General features: G+C 53.3%; 1 protein-coding gene across 3 annotated transcripts in view; it reads left to right on the top strand.

Moving 5' to 3' along the window:
• The window catches only part of Arhgap23 (Rho GTPase activating protein 23), a 79,568-nt gene that overhangs the window by 29,755 nt on the left and 30,395 nt on the right, over positions 1 to 19,418 (top strand). For 2 of the 3 annotated variants that reach the window (XM_042673991.1, XM_042673992.1), the window contains exons 5-12: positions 112 to 190; positions 317 to 371; positions 3,171 to 4,335; positions 7,153 to 7,308; positions 7,537 to 7,648; positions 7,797 to 7,854; positions 10,060 to 10,203; positions 18,915 to 19,229. In XM_042673991.1, the coding sequence (XP_042529925.1) occupies positions 112 to 190; positions 317 to 371; positions 3,171 to 4,335; positions 7,153 to 7,308; positions 7,537 to 7,648; positions 7,797 to 7,854; positions 10,060 to 10,203; positions 18,915 to 19,229 (2,084 nt within the window). Of the gene's footprint in view, positions 1 to 111; positions 191 to 316; positions 372 to 2,114; positions 2,152 to 3,170; positions 4,336 to 7,152; positions 7,309 to 7,536; positions 7,649 to 7,796; positions 7,855 to 10,059; positions 10,204 to 18,914; positions 19,230 to 19,418 lie in introns of those variants that run through there. The other variant, XM_042673993.1, reaches the window with a different exon arrangement.

Raw genomic sequence — 19,418 nt, 5'->3', positions numbered from 1 at the left:
ATGGAATTCTTGAATTCTGGTGTCATTCCTACTTGGCATAGGGATTCCTATAGGGGCCATAGACACGCCTTGGCCGCTCACATATAAGCCCTGCCTGCCATTTGTCCTCAGGAGACCGGCTGGTGAAAGTAAACGGGGAGAGTGTCGTTGGGAAAACCTACTCCCAGGTCATAGCTCTGATCCAGAACAGGTGAGCTCCCTCTGCCTCCCTCCTCCTCCAGGAGCTCCCAGCCCACCCCATACCCTTGGTCCTGGGGTCCTGTACCAGGATCTCTGGTCTCCTCAGCCTGGCCTGACCTTCTCCCTGTGTCTGCAGTGATGACACCCTGGAGCTCTCCATCATGCCCAAGGACGAGGACATCCTTCAGCTGGTGAGTTCAGCCACTGAACCCAGGGGCAGAAGAAGCCCTTCTCTCCTACATTGGCCTTTGTAGAATACAGAGAAGGAAACACAGATTGGTATTGCCCAACTTGGGCTGCCAGACCCATCCCTGGGCTGGGGCTGCTGGTTGCTTCATTCAGGGCAACTCTGCGCTCTGTGCTTTGGCAGGCAGGATTCCTGCCAGGATATCTGGAAGGAGAGTGGCCCAGCGGGCCCTGCCAGACTGGCATGTTCTTGTTGCTTCTGTGAAAGGTGTCTGTTTCCTGTGCCCCCCACCCCAATTCATCCTTGACCTCAATGAGTGTTTCCGCAGGTGTAGACCTGCATGCACAACAAATATGCTCTCCCCCGCCCGCCCGCCGTGTGCCCTCCTGTACCCCACTGCCATGGGGACCACTCAGCGAAACACCAGATATACAACCCATAAAACCCCCTTCATACGGTACACCATATGGTACAGTGTGCCATAACATATGCACCACACCATACCTAAGCCATAAACCTAAGTACCACCAAAGTCCCTCCTCAAAATACCACTGCACACTACCCAACCTCTGCCCTCAAACAGCAAGACTGTATAGCTTGCTCACCAGCAGCAACATTTACCCCAGTGCCCACACCAAAATCTGTCACAATGCGTAGATTTCAACTCCATATCACTGGGACACAAATATCCACTGGTGTGCCCTCCACACGGGAGCGTGCTCCAGCCCAGCTCAGGCACCTGTGCTCAGCAGGGTCATGGGATCTGGTTTATACAGCGGTGATAGACAACCTGCACCGTCCCCAGCTCACTCAGCTAGACCATGAAGTGTGCAGATCAAGAGCACGACCCACAGAGGGTGTCTGAGGCACACCCACAGCCCTGTGCCAGAGCTTAGGACCAGTCTTCCCTGCTCAGTACCCATGTCCCTGGCCGCATGGCCCCCAGCCAGATGTTAGCTTGCTTGGCCCTGAGGTCACTGTCCAGCCAGGGACAGCCGAGGGCCAAGCCCCGGAGGCCCTGGGAGCTGCTGTGCTGGCGTAGGCCCTGGATGTTCTCTCCTAATCACTGGAATCATGGGCCACACTTGGCACAATGCCCCTCTGGGAACCTCCATCCCCAACCTCAATTGTCCCCTTGCTCTTCCTGGAGACAGGGAGGAAAAAAAGGGGGGCTTAGAGAAGTGGGTGGCTCATCTCAAGTCTCAATGGCCCGGCCTGTATACCTCCCCTGCAGAGAGACCAGCTATGAGAGGGAGACAGGGTGGGGCCGGCCCAGGGCGCCCCAGCCCCTCCTCCTCATGCCCCTCTGCTCTTTCCAGCTGATAGGGACTAGAAGGCAGCCCCTTTGAGCTCTGCTGCCCAGCAGGAGTGGACCAGCAGCCCCAGATGTCAGCATCTGGGGGCCTCTATAACCCTCCACCCCCCATCTCTGAGCAGCCAGAGGGTGGGGCCCAGGCATTCCTGTGGTTGGGAGCCAAAGCTGGAGGCCAATCAGGTGGCAGTAGCTGCTGACGCCACCACCGACGCGGCGAGGCCTCTCCACACCCATCCTCCCTCCTCCTCCCGACAGCCAGCCAGCCTAGAGAGGGGGCGAGGGGGAGTCGCAGGGAGGACAGCGAGAGGGACCCCAGGCCGGCCAGGGCAGAGGCCGTGGGAGGGGCAAGCCTTGACTGGGAGGGGGGGCAGCTGCTGGCTAGGGTGGCGGCTTGGAGGTGGGCGGGATGCTGCCACCAGCACCGTGATTCAGGGAGCTCCGGGAGCCAGCAGGATGGCAGGAGGGAGAGGTATGTGTGTCCGGGCTGGTTGGCCGGCCGGCCGTGTGCCCCTGTGCCAGTGCGCTGGAGGGGCTGGGTATGGGGGTGTGGTTAACTCATCACATGATGTTTGCGCCTGGGACTGGAGGAGTAGTTATTTGTGTGTGTCTCATTGTGTGTGTGTGTGTGTGTGTGTGTGTCTCGGTCGGGTGCGTATCTTCCGGTGTCTCCAGTGGTGTGGTGTATGTGTATGTTTGGGTTACCCCTTCCTCCGCCCTTTGATACTTCACCCTGAAACAGTGTCCCCCTCTCCTCCCCGCCCTGTAGCTCATCCAGGGCCCAGCTGGGCCAGGGCCACAGGCTTCTGTCCCTAGGGGCTGCCTCCTTTTTTGGCTGGGCCTGACACAGGCCCTGTCACTCCTCAGCAATGCAGCGTCAGCCTCAGCAGCCAGTGCCAAATTCCAGGCCTACGGGTGGCAGAAGGTGGCCCAAGGCCCCTCAGCCAGTCTTGCCCCTCCTCCAAGTTGGCCTCTAGAGATCCCAGGCTGGGCACTTCCTCCTTACCCCTCCATTCAGAAGCTGATCTACAGCTCCCTATCCCAGCTTCCCTCTCCCAGCCTCTGCCCACTCCCAGCCCACCCCACCCCACCCTGGACACGCCCCTCGGCCGCCTTTCTTCCCTGTTATCTGCCACCTAGACTGGGCTCTGCTGGAGTTTTCCAGCTCCACTCAGGGCCTGTGGGCATCTCTGGACTTGAGGGAACAGGGACATAGCAAAGGCCAGGATTAGGGGAGGACCCCAGAAAACATGTTAAAATGTTTGTGGCAAAAAGCCACCCTCCAGCCACCCTAAGTCTTCCAGCAATCCTGGCTCTTGAGAGTGTGTGTGGGTATGTGAAGCCTCTTCTTTGTCTTCCCTTAGACTTTTTGGAGCTCATCCTGCCACTCTCAACTGCTAAAGACACCCTCGCTTAGTCCTAGGGCTGTTGTAGCTTTGTTCCCATGGTTCCTATTGGGCTCTGCTCACCTCCCTCTGTGTCTCCGGCCAGGCTTACTCCCAGGATGCCTACCTGAAGGGGAACGAGCCATATTCTGGAGAGGCACACAGCATCCCAGAGCCGCCCCCACTCTGCTATCCCCGGAAGACCTACGCCCCACCAGCCCGGGTCTCCGCCTGGGCCACTATGGTGCCTGAGCCCATCTCAGCTCTGCCCAGTGATCCCCGGAGTCCTGCTACCTGGAGTGACCCAGGACCCCGTGTCCTACCTGCCACCCGTGCCCATCTGGACAACTCTTCCTTGGGGATGAGCCACTCCCGCCCCAGCCCTGGTGCCTTCCCCCACCTCTCCTCTGAGCCGCGGACCCCCCGTGCCTTCCCAGAGCCTGGCAACCGGGTGCTCCCTAGCAGACTGGAGTGCCAGCAGGCATTGTCACACTGGCTGTCCAACCAGGTACCCCGCAGGTTGGGGGAAAGACGGTGCCCAGCCATGCCACCCCGGGCCCGCAGTGCCTCCCAGGACCGGCTAGAGGATGTGACTGCCCACCGCCCATGGCCCTGCTCCACCTCCCAGGACGCCTTGAGCCAGCTGGGTCAGGAGGGCTGGCACCGAGCTCGCTCGGATGATTACTTGAGCCGGGCAACCCGCTCTGCCGAAGCACTGGGGCCAGGAGCACTGGTGTCACCTCGCCTTGAGCGCTGTGGCTGGGCTTCCCAGCGTCCCTCAGCACGCACCTCTGCCTGCCCACCTCGGGACCTGCCTGGATCCCAGGCCCCACCCCCAAGCGGCCTACAGGGTTTGGATGACATTGGTTACATCGGGTACCGGAGCTACAGCCCATCATTCCAGCGACGGACTGGCCTCCTGCACGCACTCTCTTTCCGGGACTCACCCTTTGGGGGTCTACCCACCTTCAATTTGGCCCAGTCCCCTGCACCATTCCCGCCAGAGGCCTCCGAACCACCCAGAGTCGTCAGGCCAGAAGCCAGCACCCGCGCCATGGATCCCCCTACGGAGGACCGCCGCGATGAGGTGGTCCTGAGGCAGAAACCGCCTACGGGCCGCAAGGTTCAGTTGACCCCTGCAAGACAGATGAACCTGGGATTTAGTGACGAGTCTTCAGAGCCAGAGGCCACTGGGCGAGGGGAACGTCTAGGCAAGAAGGTGGCTCCTTTGGCCAATACGGAAGACTCCCTGGCTTCCATTCCCTTCATTGGTGAGTGATGGTGCAGATGGCTCTCTTGGGAAACGGGTTGTGCCTTGTTACCCCACTCATATGCCTACTATGCACAAGATGGTGGGCTGGATGCTGACAGAGTCATCTTGTTTTTCTATCCATCTGCTTGTTCATCCACTATTCACTGCCCCCCATCCTTTTTTGTTGTTGTTGTGGGGCTTGAACTCTGGCCTGGGCACTGTCCCTCAGCTCTTCAGCTCAAGGCAAGCACTCTACCACTTAAGCCATAGCACCACTTCTGGTTTTCTGGTGGTTTATCGGAGATAAGAGTCTCACAGACTTGCCTGCACAGGCTGGCTTTGAACCGTGATCCTCAGATCTTAACCTCCTGAGTAGCTGGAATTATAGGCGTGAGCAGCCAACACCCGGCCCTCACCCATTCTTCTGTCATCTTTTCTTCCATCCTACCTCTCACTCATTCATCTGTTGAACTATCTTTCCATCACTTTTCTTTCCTCCTTCCATCTTTTTTTTTTTTTTTTTTTGGTCCGTTCATGGGGCCTGAACTCTGGGCCTGGGCGCTGTCCCTCAGCTCTTCAGCTCTAGGCTAGCACTCTACCACTTGAGCCACAGCACCACTTCCAGCTTTTTTTCCCCCTGCTTATGTGGTACTGAGGAATCGAACCCAGGGCCTTATGCATGCAAGGCAAGCACTCTACCACTGAGCCACCTTCCCAGCCCCTCCTCCTTCCATCTTAACACCTAGCCATTCCTCTTTCATTTTTCTTTCCTTCTCGCGCGTGCGCTTGCATGCGTGTGTGTGTGTGTGTGTGTGTGTGTGTGTGCGTGTGCGTGCGCGCGCGTGTGCTGGTCTTGGGGTCCTGGGATCCTGGGGCTTAAACTCAGGGCCTGGGTACTGTCCCTGAACTTCTTTTGCTCAAGGCTAGCACTCTACCATTTGAGCCACATCTCTACTTCCTTCCTTCCTTCCTTTCTTCCTTTCTTGCCTGCCTGCCTGCCTGCCTGCCTTCCTTCCTTCCTTTCTTCCTTTCTTGCCTGCCTGCCTGCCTGCCTGCCTTCCTTCCTTCCTTCCTTCCTTCCTTCCTTCTTCCTTTCTTCCTTTTTGGTATTTCAATGGAGATAGGAGTCTCACAGACATTTCTGCCTGGGCTGGTTTTGAACTGTGATCCTCAGATCCCCATTTCCTGAGTATTTAAAATTACAGGCATAAGGCCGGGCACCTGTGGCTCACATCTGTAATCCTAGCTACTCAGGAGGCTGAGATCTGAGGATCGTGGTTCAAAGCCAGCCCAGGCAGGAAAGTCTGTGAGACTCCTCCAATAAACCACTCAGAAAAAACCAGAAGTAGCACTATGGCTTAAGAGGTAGAGCACTAGCTTTGAGCTGAAGAGCTGAGGGACAGTGCCCAGGAAGAGTTTAAGTCCCAGGACCGACCAAAAAAAAAAAAAAAAAAAAGAATTACAGGCAACCAGCTTTCCTTCTTCCCTCTTTAATTCATTGTCCATTTGTTCCTTCCATTCATTCATTCACTACTCTTTTAGTCTTCCATTCTTCCATTCTTTCTTCCCTCTTTCCTTTGTGTTTTTTCTCTTTGTTCTTTCCATCTACTCTCCATCCTTCCAATAAATATTTCTGTCAGCAGGCTCACTGGGCAGTCCATAGGGATAATCAGTAAGACAGAACAGGCTGGTGGTGTGGGAGTGATCCAGGGAGTTCCAAGAGGACAGGGTAGGACTGTGCAGTTCAGATTGGGCGTGGCAACCAGGGAGAGAATCTTGAGAAAAGGACATTTTAGCTGAGAGTTGGAGGATGAGAAGAAGGTTATGGGGGGTAGATGTTTAGGGAGAACCTGGACTGTAGTAGGAGAGGCAGATGCTCTTCTAAGTTCCCAAGGCCCTTTCTGTCCAAGGTGTCCCACCAGTTGCTAGGGCCTTGAACTTTACCCTAGGAGTAGAGGGGGCTGCGAGGGAAGCCCATAGGTTGGATGGTGAATAAAGAGGAGACAAGAAGGCAGAGAGGCCAAGGTGATTCTCAGCTTTCTGGCCTCATTAGCGAGCAGTGTGTTATTCTACTATTGGAGAATCAGGAAGGGCAGAAGAAACTCTAGGGCTCGTGGGATATGAGGCATCCATCCATGAGGGAACAGGCCAGACTGGGCTGGGTCTGGATGGGGATGTTAGATGATTGTGCTGGGAACAGGTCCAGAGAATGTAGCTGCATCTGACCAACATAAGATGTCAGGAAGAAGTCTGGCGAGTGTGGAGGTTCACTGACTATAGCTTCCAGTCTGAGAAAGCACAGCTTGTTTTAGAAGTCCACAGATGGGGGCGTTGTCAGACATTTCCAAGCTGAGAGGGAGATGTGGCCCCTACCCACAGAAGTCCCTCGCTGATGGGGGAGACTACCTTTACCCTCAAAATGCTTCCTATCTGGTGGAGGAGATAATAGTCCCTGCCTTCAGGAAGCTTCCAGTCTGATGGAGGAATATTGGCTCTACTTCAAGAGTCCACTTTAAGGAGTGTGGCCTCAGCCCCCCATTCCTGGGTTCTTTCGATGTGAAGGGGTCCCTCCATATGTGGAAAGGTTTCCTCAGTGTGAGGGGGCATGCCCTCAATGTGAGGGGAGACTCAGTCCCTGCTGAGTACAGATGCTTCCTAGTCTGGTGGGTGGGTCGTTCTGGACAGTATGTGTGTATGTGTGTTTCCAGCAGAGCTTGACCAGCCTATAGTGTGTGCTTTGAACTCAGGGGTGCAAGGCCTAAGGGCTGGCAGGGTTGGGGCAGGTCAGGGAGGGTGGCCTCCTGGCAGCTTTATATCTCCCCTCCTCTGCTCCCAGATGAACCCACCAGCCCCAGCATCGACCTCCAGGCCAAACACGTCCCTGCCTCTGCAGTGGTCTCCAGTGCCATGAACTCAGCCCCTGTCCTGGGCACTAGCCCATCCTCTCCAACCTTCACCTTTGCCCTTGGCCGCCATTACTCACAGGACTGCAGTGAGTACCCCCTCGCCCCCTCCCCCATACCTCTCCAACTGCCTATTCCCCAGGGGTCTCTGCGGGGCCTTCCACTACCCATTTTCTGTTTTCTTCCAATTGGTGTTTGCTCCTCTGGGACTTATGAAGAGAACCCCCTCGTGGCCCTACCCAGAATGGGGGGGGGCTCTGGGCAGCCTGGGCCTCCAGTGCCACAGCCCCTGAGGCCCGCTATGGGTGGCTTTGCAGGTAGCATCAAGACTGGCCGCCGCTCCTCCTACCTACTGGCCATCACCACAGAGCGCTCCAAGTCCTGCGATGATGGACTCAACACTTTCCGGGATGAAGGCCGGGTGCTTCGGTGAGGCCCTGCGTGAATGTGGGGTGGGGCGGCCTCTGCCGTCTGGGCCAGCTGCTCCTGAGGCTGGCTCTGGCATTGGGTGGGTGACAAGAGAGTGAGGTCCTCACTGTGCTTCCCACAGCCCTCACCTTCGGCCCTTGCTCCCCAGGCGCCTGCCAAACCGCGTCCCCAGCTTGCGGATGCTTCGAAGCTTCTTCACTGATGGGGTAAGCAACAAGGGTGCACCTGCGCATGTGCAGGAGGGTGGCAGGGAGGGCTGGGAGTGAGTTCAGGCCCTGTGGCTCCTGTCACCCCAGCATTCCTGTTTCTTTCTTCCCTGCACACACACACACACACACACACACACACACACACACACACACACACACACACACACACACACACACACACTCCCCCTGCCTCTGTGTTACCCTCCTGACCCACCTTGCTTTTGTGGGCTCGGGCTGCACACTGCACCTCCTACCTAAGGACATTGAGCCTGTCTCTCACCTCATCTGGAAAAACTCTTTCTAGAGGTCCCACCCCCAAAACACATGGCTCATGTGGTTTTTGTTTATTGGTGCTAGTACTGGGGCTTGAACTCAGAGCCTCATACTACTACTGTACTTCTTCACGCAAGGCTGGCATTCTGCCACTTGAGCCATACCTCTCCTTCTGGTTTTTTTTTTTTGGTAGTTAATTGGAAATAAGAGTCATGAGAGCCAGGCACCAGTGGCTCACCCCTGTAATCCTAGCTATTTGGGAGGCTGAGATCTGAGGATCACGGTTCAAAGCCAGTGGGCAGGAAAGTCAGTGAGACTTTTATCTCCAGTAAACCACCAGAAAACCAGAAGTGGTGCTGTGGCTCAAATGGTAGAGTGCTAGCCTTGAGCTGAAGAGCTGAGGAACAGTGCCCAGGCCCAGAGTTCAAGCCCCTTGACCGACAAAAACAAAACAAAACAAAACAAAACAAAAAGTATCATGAGCTCAGAGCTCAGTCGTGAGCCACCAGCACCCAGCATCCTTTTTATTTTCTTTGGGACATTTTGGCCTGTTCTGAAACTTCAAACTCCACTCAACAGTTCATTTCTCCTTTTGCTACTTTGTATGTTTTGCTTGCTCACTGGCTCCCTAGCTAAAGGACAAATACTATAGGCTTTCTTCTGTTTTGTTCCCTGCTAGAGCCCTAGTGCCTGTCACCCAACTAGCCCAGGAAGGAACTGTAGTGTTTGCCCTGGAGTGGAGGGGGAACATGGCTCAGATTGACAGAGGGGGTTAAGTATTTAGACTCAGGACCTGGATGGGGGCAAAGGATCCGAAAAGATCAGGGTGTCTAGGCTATAACACTTTCTCTCTCTCTCTCTCTCTCTCTCTCTCTCTCTCTCTCTCTCTCCCTCTCTCCTCTCTTCCCTTGTGGTGTGATGGCATTAAAACCTTATGTGAGTTAGGCAAGCTGTCTATTACTGATATGCACTCCATACCCCACAGTTCTTTGTATGTGTGGGTGTGGGTGCTAGTCAGTACTAGGAACATGAACTCAAGGCCTTGTACTCTTTGCTCAACCTTTTCTCTCATTGCTGGTGCTCTATCACATTATCCATGCTTCCACTTACAGCTTTTTACTGGTTAATTAGAAAAAAAAATGTCTCATAGATGTATCTGCCATGGATGGCTTCCAGTTGTGATCCTCTGCTCTCAGACCCCTGAGTGGCTAGGATTTAGAAGTGCGAAAACCAATGCCAGCCTGGCTCCCCCGCCCTCTCATCGCCCCCCCCCCCCCGTTCTTTTTTTTTTAAAGGTCTGAGACTGGGACTCGAACTTGGCACCTGCTGCTCATTGGCTAGTGCTCAACCAACTGAGTCACAACCGTAACCCCTCTTTTGGATTATTTATGGACTGCAAAATCCATGGTGATATAAACCCTCCATATCTTGAGTTTTAACACATTCAAGATATTGCCGCCTGGCTTGTTTATCACTTCCTCAGCTTACTTAACTCTCCCTGGCTGAGTCCCTTTGGTGGCTGAGTCTTGTTGACACTATCGTTTCCTCTGGTGCTCCTGTGCACACAGCTACCTGCTTCACTCAGTCTCTGTTGTTGTTCCCACTTCCCCTATTTACTTAACTCCTTGTTGACACCACCGCTTCCTCTGTTTCCTTAATTCCTTTCAGGCTATAAAGTTAAAAGAGGTTCCAGATTGGCCTGTGTTCTGCTGGCCTTTCCTCCTTTCTAGCTTCTCCATTACGTCTTATGACCTTAACACCAATGGTCCAGACACTCACAGCACAAGCAAGACCCATGAGGTCACATAGCCCATCGGAGTGTGGCACAGATACAGGCCAGGGCCGCGTGGCTGCCAGTGGTTCATGGGGTTCCTGCGATGCTGGTACTGTGGGAGCCACCCTAAATTGCCCTCTGTTGTCTCCCTGCAGTCTCTGGATAGCTGGGGCACCTCCGAGGATGCTGACGCCCCCTCAAAGCGACACTCAACCTCTGACCTCTCAGATGCGACCTTCAGCGATATCAGGAGAGAAGGCTGGTTATATTATAAGCAGATCCTCACGAAGAAGGGGAAGGTAAGGTGGACCAGGAATGAAGTAGGGGTCGATGGAAGCTGGCTTTGGCAGAACTCTCCAGCAACTCCTACACCTACTCTGTAGCCTGTGAAGTGACAAAGAACCTGCTTAGCCTGTAGCGTGAAGGATAGAGGTTAGAGACTAGGAAGAACTTCAAGGGAAGGAGGAATTAAAGAACTCACAAAAAGGTTTACAAGAGAGGTGGTCTTTGCTGTGGGGGTGGGTAGGTCTGATTAAATGGTGTTTAGAATCCTGACAAACCATCACACAGTGATTTGAGTTAACCTCTCTGAAAATGGCCACTGGCGCTCATGAGAAAAGGTTAAGTCAATCACAGAGGAGCTGAGGCTGAGGAAGAGATCAGAGGGCAGTCTTCTCAGGACTGCAGCAGCTAGGTTCTTGTCCTAAGGGCATTTGAAACCCTGGTGGTCCTTTGAGGAGTGTTAGAATTTTCAGAGCCACATCGCTTCCTGAGGATGGCTTAGAAAGCACAGTTAGGCCAGGCACTGGGGGCTCACACCTGTAATCCTAGCTGCCTGCTTTGAGCAGGCAGCTCAGGAGTAAAGTCCATGACAGTCCATCTCTAATCAGCCAGCAAAAAGCTAGGCTGGAGATGTCACTCAATTAGTAGAGTCTCAGCCCTGAACAAAAAACAAGCCAAAGAACAGCTCCAGGTCCCGAGATCAAGCCATAGTACTGGTCAAACAAACAAACAAAAAAACAACTTAAAGACCTGTTATAAACTACCACAGAGGCCTGGTATGGTGGAACATGCCTGACATCCCAGCTACTTGGAAAGTAGAGGTAGGAAGATTATAGCTAGGCTAGTGGATAAAAAGAGATCCAATGTAAAGCCCAAAGGACGGGGCATATAGCTCAGGTGGTAGAGTACTTACCTAGAAAGCTCCAGAGTTCTATTCCCAGTAAAGCAAGCAAGAGAGGAAGGAAAGAAGGAAGGAAGGAAGGGAGGGAGAGAGGAATGGAGAGATGGAGGGAGGGAAGAAATGAAGAGAGAAAGAAAGGAAGAAAGATAGTAGAAATAAGACCAGTTAGAGTTCACTACAAAGATCTAGGTGAGAGGGGCTGGGAAGGTGGCTCAGTGGTAAAGTGCTTACCTTGCATGCTTGAGGCCCTGGGTTCGATTCCTCAGCACCCATAAGCAAAAAAAAAAGCCGGAAGTAGTGCTGTGGCTCAAGTGGTAGAGCGCTAGCCTTGAGCTGAAGAGCTGATAAGGGGCAGCGCCCAGGCTCAGAGTTCAGGCCCACGACCAGACCCAAAATAAAGATCTAGGTGAGAGATGAAAAGCCTGAACCTAAGGTCTGGGAAGAGGAGGTAGGAAGGACACAGACGGAGGGCAAGCAGGGCCCTAAGAGAAGATGGGGCCTAGGGCATGAACCTCAGCCGAAGTTCCTCTGCACTCCTCCTCAGTCTTCTATCTCTAAGCCATCCATACAAAACCACCACGAAAACCTAGGTTTCACTCTTGATAGCCTTGCTTATAGCTCTGAGGGTCTGGGATAGTGCTCTGAGGAACACTGTCACTTAGTGTCCTGTCTGTAAGTGGGGCTGACAGTAATCTGTTTCTCAACCTGTTGCTGGGGATTAAAAGAAATGATCTAGCTGGTGGCTCATGCCTATAATCCTAGCTACTCAGGAGGCTGAAATATGAGGATAACAGTTTGAAGACAGGAAAGTCCATGAGACTCTTATGTCCAATTAAGCACAAAAAATAGTGGAGCTGTGTCTCAAGTGATAGAGCACTAGCCTTGAGCAAAAAGCTAAGGGACAACATCCAGGCCCTGAGTTCAAACCCCAGGAACTGGCACAGAAAGAGAAAGAAAAGAAGGAAGGAAGGGAGGGAGGGAAGAAGAGAGGCAGGGAAGGAAGGAAGGAAAAAAAGAAACAAAAAGAGAAAGGAGAAAATATCAAAGGAAAAGATTTCCCAGGAACCAGGCTCCTGTGGCTCACACCTGTAATCCTAGCTACTCAGGAGACTAAGATCTGAGAATCACGATTCAGAGCCAGCCTGGGAAAGAAAGTCCGTGAGACTCTAATCTCCAAGTAACCACCAGAAAACCAGAAGTGGTGCTGTGGCTCAAGTAGTAGTGTGCTTGCCTTGAGCTGAAGAGCTGAGGGACAGCGCCCAGGCCCAGAGTTCAGGCCCCATGAACGGACCAAAAAAAAAAAAGATGGAAGGAGGAAAGAAAAGTGATGGAAAGACAGCTCAACAGATGAATGAGTGAGAGGTAGGATGGAAGAAAAGATGACAGAAGAATGGGTGAGGGCCGGGTTTTGGCGGCTCACACCTATAATTCCAGCTACTCAGGAGGTTAAGATCTGAGGATCACAGTTCAAAGCCAGCCTGTGCAGGCAAGTCTGTGAGACTCTTATCTCCGATAAACCACCAGAAAACCAGAAGTGGTGCTATGGCTTAAGTGGTAGAGTGCTTGCTTTGAGCTGAAGAGCTGAGGGACAGTGCCCAGGCCCAGAGTTCAAACCCCACGACTGACCAAAAAAAAAAAATTCCCAGGCCCTGAGACTTGGGGGCTGCTGTCTACCTTACTGCTACCACACCACTGTCTCTGAGGCCCCTCTGTGGATGTCAGAAGTCCACAGGTACTCAAGTTCCTTTTGTAAAATGGGGCAGTACTTGCATCTGATCTTTGCTTACTTTCCCATACCCTTTAAGTTCCCCCTAGATGACTTACAATGCCTGATACAATGTAAATGCCAAGTAAATAGCTATTGTACTGTATTGTTTATGGGATAATGGCAAGAAAATGTCTGCCCATGTTTAGTACAGATAGTCTTTTTCTCTATTTTTGGTCCATGGCTGGTTGAATACACAGATGTGGAAAGTGGTGACCCAGGGGGCTAGCCTGGATATTCTGACCTGAATTTCCCACACTGTCCCTAGGGGGTTTTGTGGAACCTGGGAAGAGCATGTGGGTTTTTGTTTGTTTGCTTTGCCAGTCTTGGGGCTTGAACTCAGGGCCTGGGCACTGTCCCTGAGCTTCTTTTGCTCAAGGCTAGCACCTAAGCCACAGCGACACTTCTGGCTTTTTCTGCTTATGTGGTACTGAAGAATGCTAGGCAAGCACTCTACCACTGAGCCAGCTTCCCAGCCCTGAGCATGTGTTTTAATGAGACATACTTTGAAGCTCTTGCCCAGGCCTTGTCATCAAGCTCAGGGCTCTGGGGACCTCATTAACTTCCCAAGCTTCCCTTTTCTGATCTGTAAGATGGGACAATATTGTTCTTCTCCAAGTACTGTGGTGGGATGGAGTGAGGTACGCAGTCCAGGTAGGACTAGCCCTCAACCCAAGCAATGCTAAGGTCCCTTGCTCAGCCTCCTGTCAGGTTGTAAGGACACAGTGGGAGGGGCCAGCCAGTCCTCACTCCCAATCACAGAGAAAACATGTTGCCCAGCAGGGACAAGTGCACAGATTGTCAGGATGGGGGCTCGGAGGTTTCGGCAGGGAAGGGTAGGGGTGGGGGAAGCAGGTACCCAGAAATCTGAAACAGGAAGGGCTGTTCTGGGCTGGGTGTTGTGGCATCCGCCTGTAATCCTAGCTACTCAGGAGGCTGAGATCTGAGGAAGGATCCTGGTTTGAAGCCAGCCCAGGCAGGCAATTCCATGAGACTCTAAACTCCAATTAAGCACCAAAAAAGAAAGGGAGGGAGGGAGGGAAAGAAAGAAAGAAAGAAAGAAAGAAAGAAAGAAAGAAAGAAAGAAAGAAAGAGGTGTGTGTGGGGGGGGCAAGCCAGAAGTAGAGCTGTGACCTAAACGTAGAGTACTAGCCTTGAGCAAAAAAAGTCCAGGGAGGGGCTGGGAAGGTAGCTCAGCGGTAGAGTGCATGCCTTGCAAGCATGAGGCTCTGGGTTCGATTCCTCAGCACCACATAAACGGAAAAAGCCGGAAGTGGTGCTGTGGCTCCAGTGGTAGAGCGCTAGCCTTGAGCTGAAGAGCTGAGGGACAGCGCCCAGACCCAGAGGTCAGGCCCCATGACCAGCAAAAAAAAAAAAAAAAGTCCAGGGACAATGCTCAGACCCTGAGTTCAAGCCTCAGGACCAGCATAAAGAAAAGAGAAAGTTTCTAGGGGAGCCACCCTCATCAGGAAGGAGAGGTGAGGTGCGTGTATGCTGAGGGCCTGGATGCCTTGAGCGCCCAGGGCAGAATGTGGAAGACACGCGAGCGCTGGCAGCTGTCACAGCGCATGGCCTGGACACCCGAGACCTTCTCCTCCCTGTCCACAGACTCACGAGGGAGGCTGAGTGGAGAGGTGTGACCCAATAGACAAGTGTTATCTGTGACAGAAAGAGACAGTGTTAAGACTCGTGTCTAGGTGTGGGGGTAGGAGGGCATGATCAAGTCTTGGGGACCAGCTAGAGAGAATGAGAGATTCTATGGAAAGGGTGGCCAGGGCTTGCTGATGACCAGGAAAGACTGAGGAAGGGGGAGGTGGTGCTGTCTTCTTGGCTTCCTGGCTGGGGCTGTGAGACAGACAGGTAGAGGCTGATGGGTTCTGAGCCTCATGAAGCCATGGTGTTCCACTGAGACTCTATGAAGTCAGAGGACTCGGACATCCCCTGGTAGGGGTGTCCTGGGGACGGACGCTCTGAGGGTGTGGCAGGAAGGTGTGGCCTTGGGTACCTGTGGCCTTGGGTACAGGGAGAAGGCCAGGGCCTTGGGAGGAAGTGAGGGATGAGAAGGTGAGGCCAACCATAGAGACCAAAAAAAGAGAAGAAGGCATTCACTGGACGAACACAAGGAGTGTCTACTTTGCTGGCCCAAACTAATGTCACTTTTGGAGCCAAGGTCCGCAGGTTAGAGGAAGAGTATCCTGAGTCTGCCCGGTGATCTGTTCAGCGTCCTGATGCCACCTGCTCCAGCCTCCCTGCCCCCTCCCAGTCCTCAGCCTCTGTCAGACAGCCCTCACTGGATGTGAGCGTGCATGGGGCACCGTTCCTGCAGGAAGAGCCAGTACTGAGCGGGGTACCACCAGGAAGACTTCCAGTTGAACTCTCATTTCACCAGCAAGGAACACCAGTACCAGGGAGAGGCCTAATGTGTCCAGGGTGGTCCAGCTAATTTAGCCCGAGGGGTTCTCTGGGAGTCTCCCCAGAAAAGTCCAGTTGTTTTATTATAAGGGCTGCTGTCTCTGTGCTGGGCATCTATGTCCCGGCCCAGGAGTTCTATAAGAGCAAACAGGGCTCACTGCTTAACTGCTCAAGATTAACCCAAAAGGAGGCCAAGTGTATACTGTGTCCACCCTGTCTCCTGTCTTTAGGGAGATGGATCCCCTGCCCTCAAGACATGCCAAAGATTAACCTAGTTAAGCAGTAAATATTGATGCATACCTGCCTTGCTCTGGTCTCTAGAGGCTTTGGGCTCTGGAGGTAGAGGAGAGGTGGGCATTTGCCCTCAATAGCTGGCCAGCCATTTATTGGAGAAATCCACAACCAGGCTGAGATTTGTGGTACTGCTGTTAACAGGGGGAAAAAAATGGCTAGAGCTAGCCAAGGTGATTCATACCAGTGTCCTGGCTAGTGACAGTACTCAGGAGGCTGAGATTAGGAGGATGGTGGTTAGAGGCCAGACTGGGCAAAAAGTTCTCAAGACCTAAGCCAGGCACCCATGGCTCATCATTCAATGAATAAAAGGCTGGGTATGCTGGCTCTTGTCTGTCATCCCCAGTCACACAGGAAATGTAGTCCAGGAGGATTGTAGTCTAGGTCAGCTCAGGCAAAAAGTGAGCCCTATACAAAAATTAATAAAGCAGCCAGTCACTGGTGGCTCACTGGTGGCTGAGACCTAGAAAATTGAAGTTTGAAGCCAGACCCAAGAAAAAAAGTCTATGAGAATCCATTTCCTGTTCACCAGCAAAATGCTGGACTGGATGTATGGCTCAAATGGCAGAGTCAGTTGTAAGCATGAAAGCTGAGCAAGAGCTTGAGTTTAAACCCTGCTACCAGCACAAAAGAAACACAAATGCAAGAAGGGCTAGGGGTGTGGCTCAAGTGGTAGAACACCTGCTAACAAACAAAAAGTTCTGAGTTCACCTGGGCAGGCAAGTCCATAAAACTTATCTATAGTTAACCACAAAAAGCTAGAATTGGGATCAAGTGGTAGAACACTAGCCTTGAGCAAAAAGACTCAGGGCTTGTGTCCAGACCTGAGTTCAAGCTCCAGGACTGGCCAAAAATATTAAATAAATAAAATTCTGAGCTCAAACCCTGTATAGCAGTGATAATAATAATAATGATGATAATAATAATAAGCCAGAGAAGCTGGGTGTTGGTGGCTCATGTCTGTAACCTTAGCTACTCAGGAGGGTGAGATCTAAAGATCATGGTTCCAAGCCAGCCTGGACAAGAAAGTCTTATCTCCAATTAACCACCAGAAAACCGGAAGTGGTGCTGTGGCTCAAAGTGATAGAGTGCTAGCCTTGAGCAAAAGAGTTCAGGGACAATATCCAGGCCCCTATGACTGATCCAGAAAAAAGCTAGAGAAGGCCTCATCCCGGAGGTGTTCATAACCTTGGAGCCCAGATCTGAAGGGTGAGGAGGCAGCCACATAAAGAAGTGGGAGGTAGAGGCAGAGGCAGGAGGGCCAGCAAGACACTGGACACTGCCTCAAACACCCCAGGACTAGGGGCATTGTTCAGTGATAGAACCCTTCCTGGCATGTGCTATAAGTTATGTTTGATCCCTAGCAACAGAAGTAATAAGGGAGTTTGGGTCCTGTTCCCCCAGAAGCAGCAGCCAGTACAAAGGTCCTGAGAAGCTGGGTGCCAGTGGCTCACACCTATAATCCTAGCTACTCAGGAGGCTGAGATCTGAGGATCACGGTTCAGAAAAGTCCCTGTGAGACTCCTATCTCCAATTAACCACTCAAAAACTGAAAGTGGTGTTGTGCCAAGCAGGTAGAATGCTAGCCTTGAGCACAAAGAGGCTCAGGGACAGCACCCAGGTCCTGAGTTCAAGCCCCACACAACTGACCAAAAAAAAAAAAAAAGAAAGAAAGGTCCTGAGAAAAAGAAGATTTTGGGAGTTCACTGGCAAAGGCCTGGCAGCTTGCCAATGGAGGAAAGAGATGAAATGGGAGAGGGGACAGGGCTGCACCTCTGAGTACCTTGGATTTGGCTCAAGGGTGGTGGGCTTCCATGAGAGGATGCTGCCCAGGGAGAAAGACATGCTCTCCTTAACCTTTGGAAACGATGGCGCAGCTTCAGGCTGGAGAAAGGGCTGGCAAGGTGAGGGGAACTGAGAAGATCTGTGCCAACGGTGATGTGGGCAAGATGGTGGAGACAGGTGATACTGTGGAAGCCTTGGAGCTGTGGCTTCCTGAGGCGTTAGACATCAAGGGCGAGGAAAAGGGAGGAGTCGGGCAACTCCCAGGTTTCTGGGCAATTGGGTGGATTGACTGAGTCCAAAGGGGGCGGGGAAGGAAAACAGGTTTGGGGGTGAGAATCCTGGGCCTTGTAGTGGAAGGCCTTTGGGATGTGCAGGTGGACGCACAGAGCTGGCCAGGAGAAGTTCAGGACTGGGCTGGGGTGTCTCGTGGGCCAGGGTTGTGCATGTACCCCCTCACCCTCCCCATTCAGCAGACACACCTGGTTTAAAGCTCTGAGGTCCCAGCGGGAGGCCTGCAGGGAGGGGAGGGGAGAGGCGGGACAAAGCTCAGGAGCCTCATTTTTTATTTTATTTTATTTGGTCACTCGTGGGGCTTCTTGAACTCTGGGCCTGGACGCTGTCCCTCAGCTCTTCAGCTCAAGAAGAGCACTCTACCACTTGAGCCCCAGAGCCACTTTTGGTTTTCTGGTGGTTAATTGGAGATAAGAGTCTCACATGGACTTTCCTGCCTGGGCTGGCTTTGAACCCCAATACTCAGATCTCAGCCTCCTGAGTAGCTAGGATTATAGGCATGAGCCACTGGTGCCCGGCTAGGAGCCTCATTTTAAAGGGCAGGTTTCTTACCTTCAGATCTGTTGGTTGTGGGGTTCATCCATGCATGGTGGGTGTTCAGCAGCATCCTTGGCCTCTACCCACGCCTGTCTCTAGACAACTGTCCCCAAGAGGCAGGTTCCTAGGTGGAGAACCGTATATCAGAGCATGGGCAGAGGGCAGTGCAGGGAGCCCAAGAAGAAGCCAGTAGAAGATATCTGGAATATGGCGCCCCTAATGCCAGAGAGGCCTTAGCAGGGAGAGGCAGGAAATGGACACTGGTAGTGGCTACATGGTAGTCTCAGGTGATCCTGAAAGCTGCATCTAAGCAGCGGGTGCTAAATGGAGTCATGAGGGACTGGCAAAGAATTGGGACAGCCCCTCCCCGAGTGTGGGCAGCTCCTGACCAGTTTTTCCACGCAGGGCGGTGAATCTGGGGTGGGGCTTGTACGAGGAATGGCTTTAAGTTTTAATTTTAAAAGGGTCAGGCCGGCTGGGGCTTGTATGCCTCTCCAGAGGCCCTGCTAGATGCCTAGGTGGCAGTGCTGGCCTCTGGGAAGAGGCTGAGTGATGGGGCTGCGAGGCTGGTGAGGTGAGGCTGGGTAGATTGGGCCTCCTGACATGGGGCAGGTTGTGGGGGTCTGTCTCCATTGCCATCCAGGACCTGCTGCCCTTGGCCCCTTGGCTCCTTAGCTTGGGGCCCCAGGGACAGGCCCAGATCTCACCTGTACCCCATCTCTCCCCCACCCTATGTCTCCCTGCAGAAAGCGGGCAGCGGCCTGCGCCAGTGGAAGCGGGTGTACGCCGCGCTGCGGGCGCGCTCGCTCTCCCTGAGCAAGGAGCGGCGGGAGCCCGGGCCGGCGGTGGGGGCTGCGGCGGCCGGCGCAGGTGAGGACGAGGCGGCGCCCGTCTGCATCGGCTCCTGCCTGGTGGACATCTCCTACAGCGAGACCAAGAGGAGGCACGTGTTCCGGCTGACCACCGCTGACTTCTGTGAATATCTCTTTCAGGCTGAGGACCGGGATGACATGCTGGGCTGGATCAGAGCGATCCGGGAGAACAGCAGGGCCGAGGGCGAGGTGAGGCCTGGGCCTGCAGTGTAGCTGGGCCACGGGGGCAGAGCAGGGCAGGGCTGCCTCTCTGAGCCTCACTCCTTCTAGAAAAGGCTAGCAAGACTTCACCTTACCGCTCTCCACCTAAGTTCAGGTGTGAGGAAAAGCACATAAATAGTCGTTCCCAGAGTGCTTGGCGTCCTGGGTTGGTTCAAT

This window comes from Dipodomys spectabilis, unplaced genomic scaffold, assembly GCF_019054845.1.
Source record: "Dipodomys spectabilis isolate Male_0828 unplaced genomic scaffold, ASM1905484v1 ptg000018l, whole genome shotgun sequence".
Taxonomy (NCBI): domain Eukaryota; kingdom Metazoa; phylum Chordata; class Mammalia; order Rodentia; family Heteromyidae; genus Dipodomys; species Dipodomys spectabilis.
The sequence above is the reverse complement of the archived record's forward strand: the minus strand, read 5'-3'. Positions and strand labels throughout refer to the sequence as shown.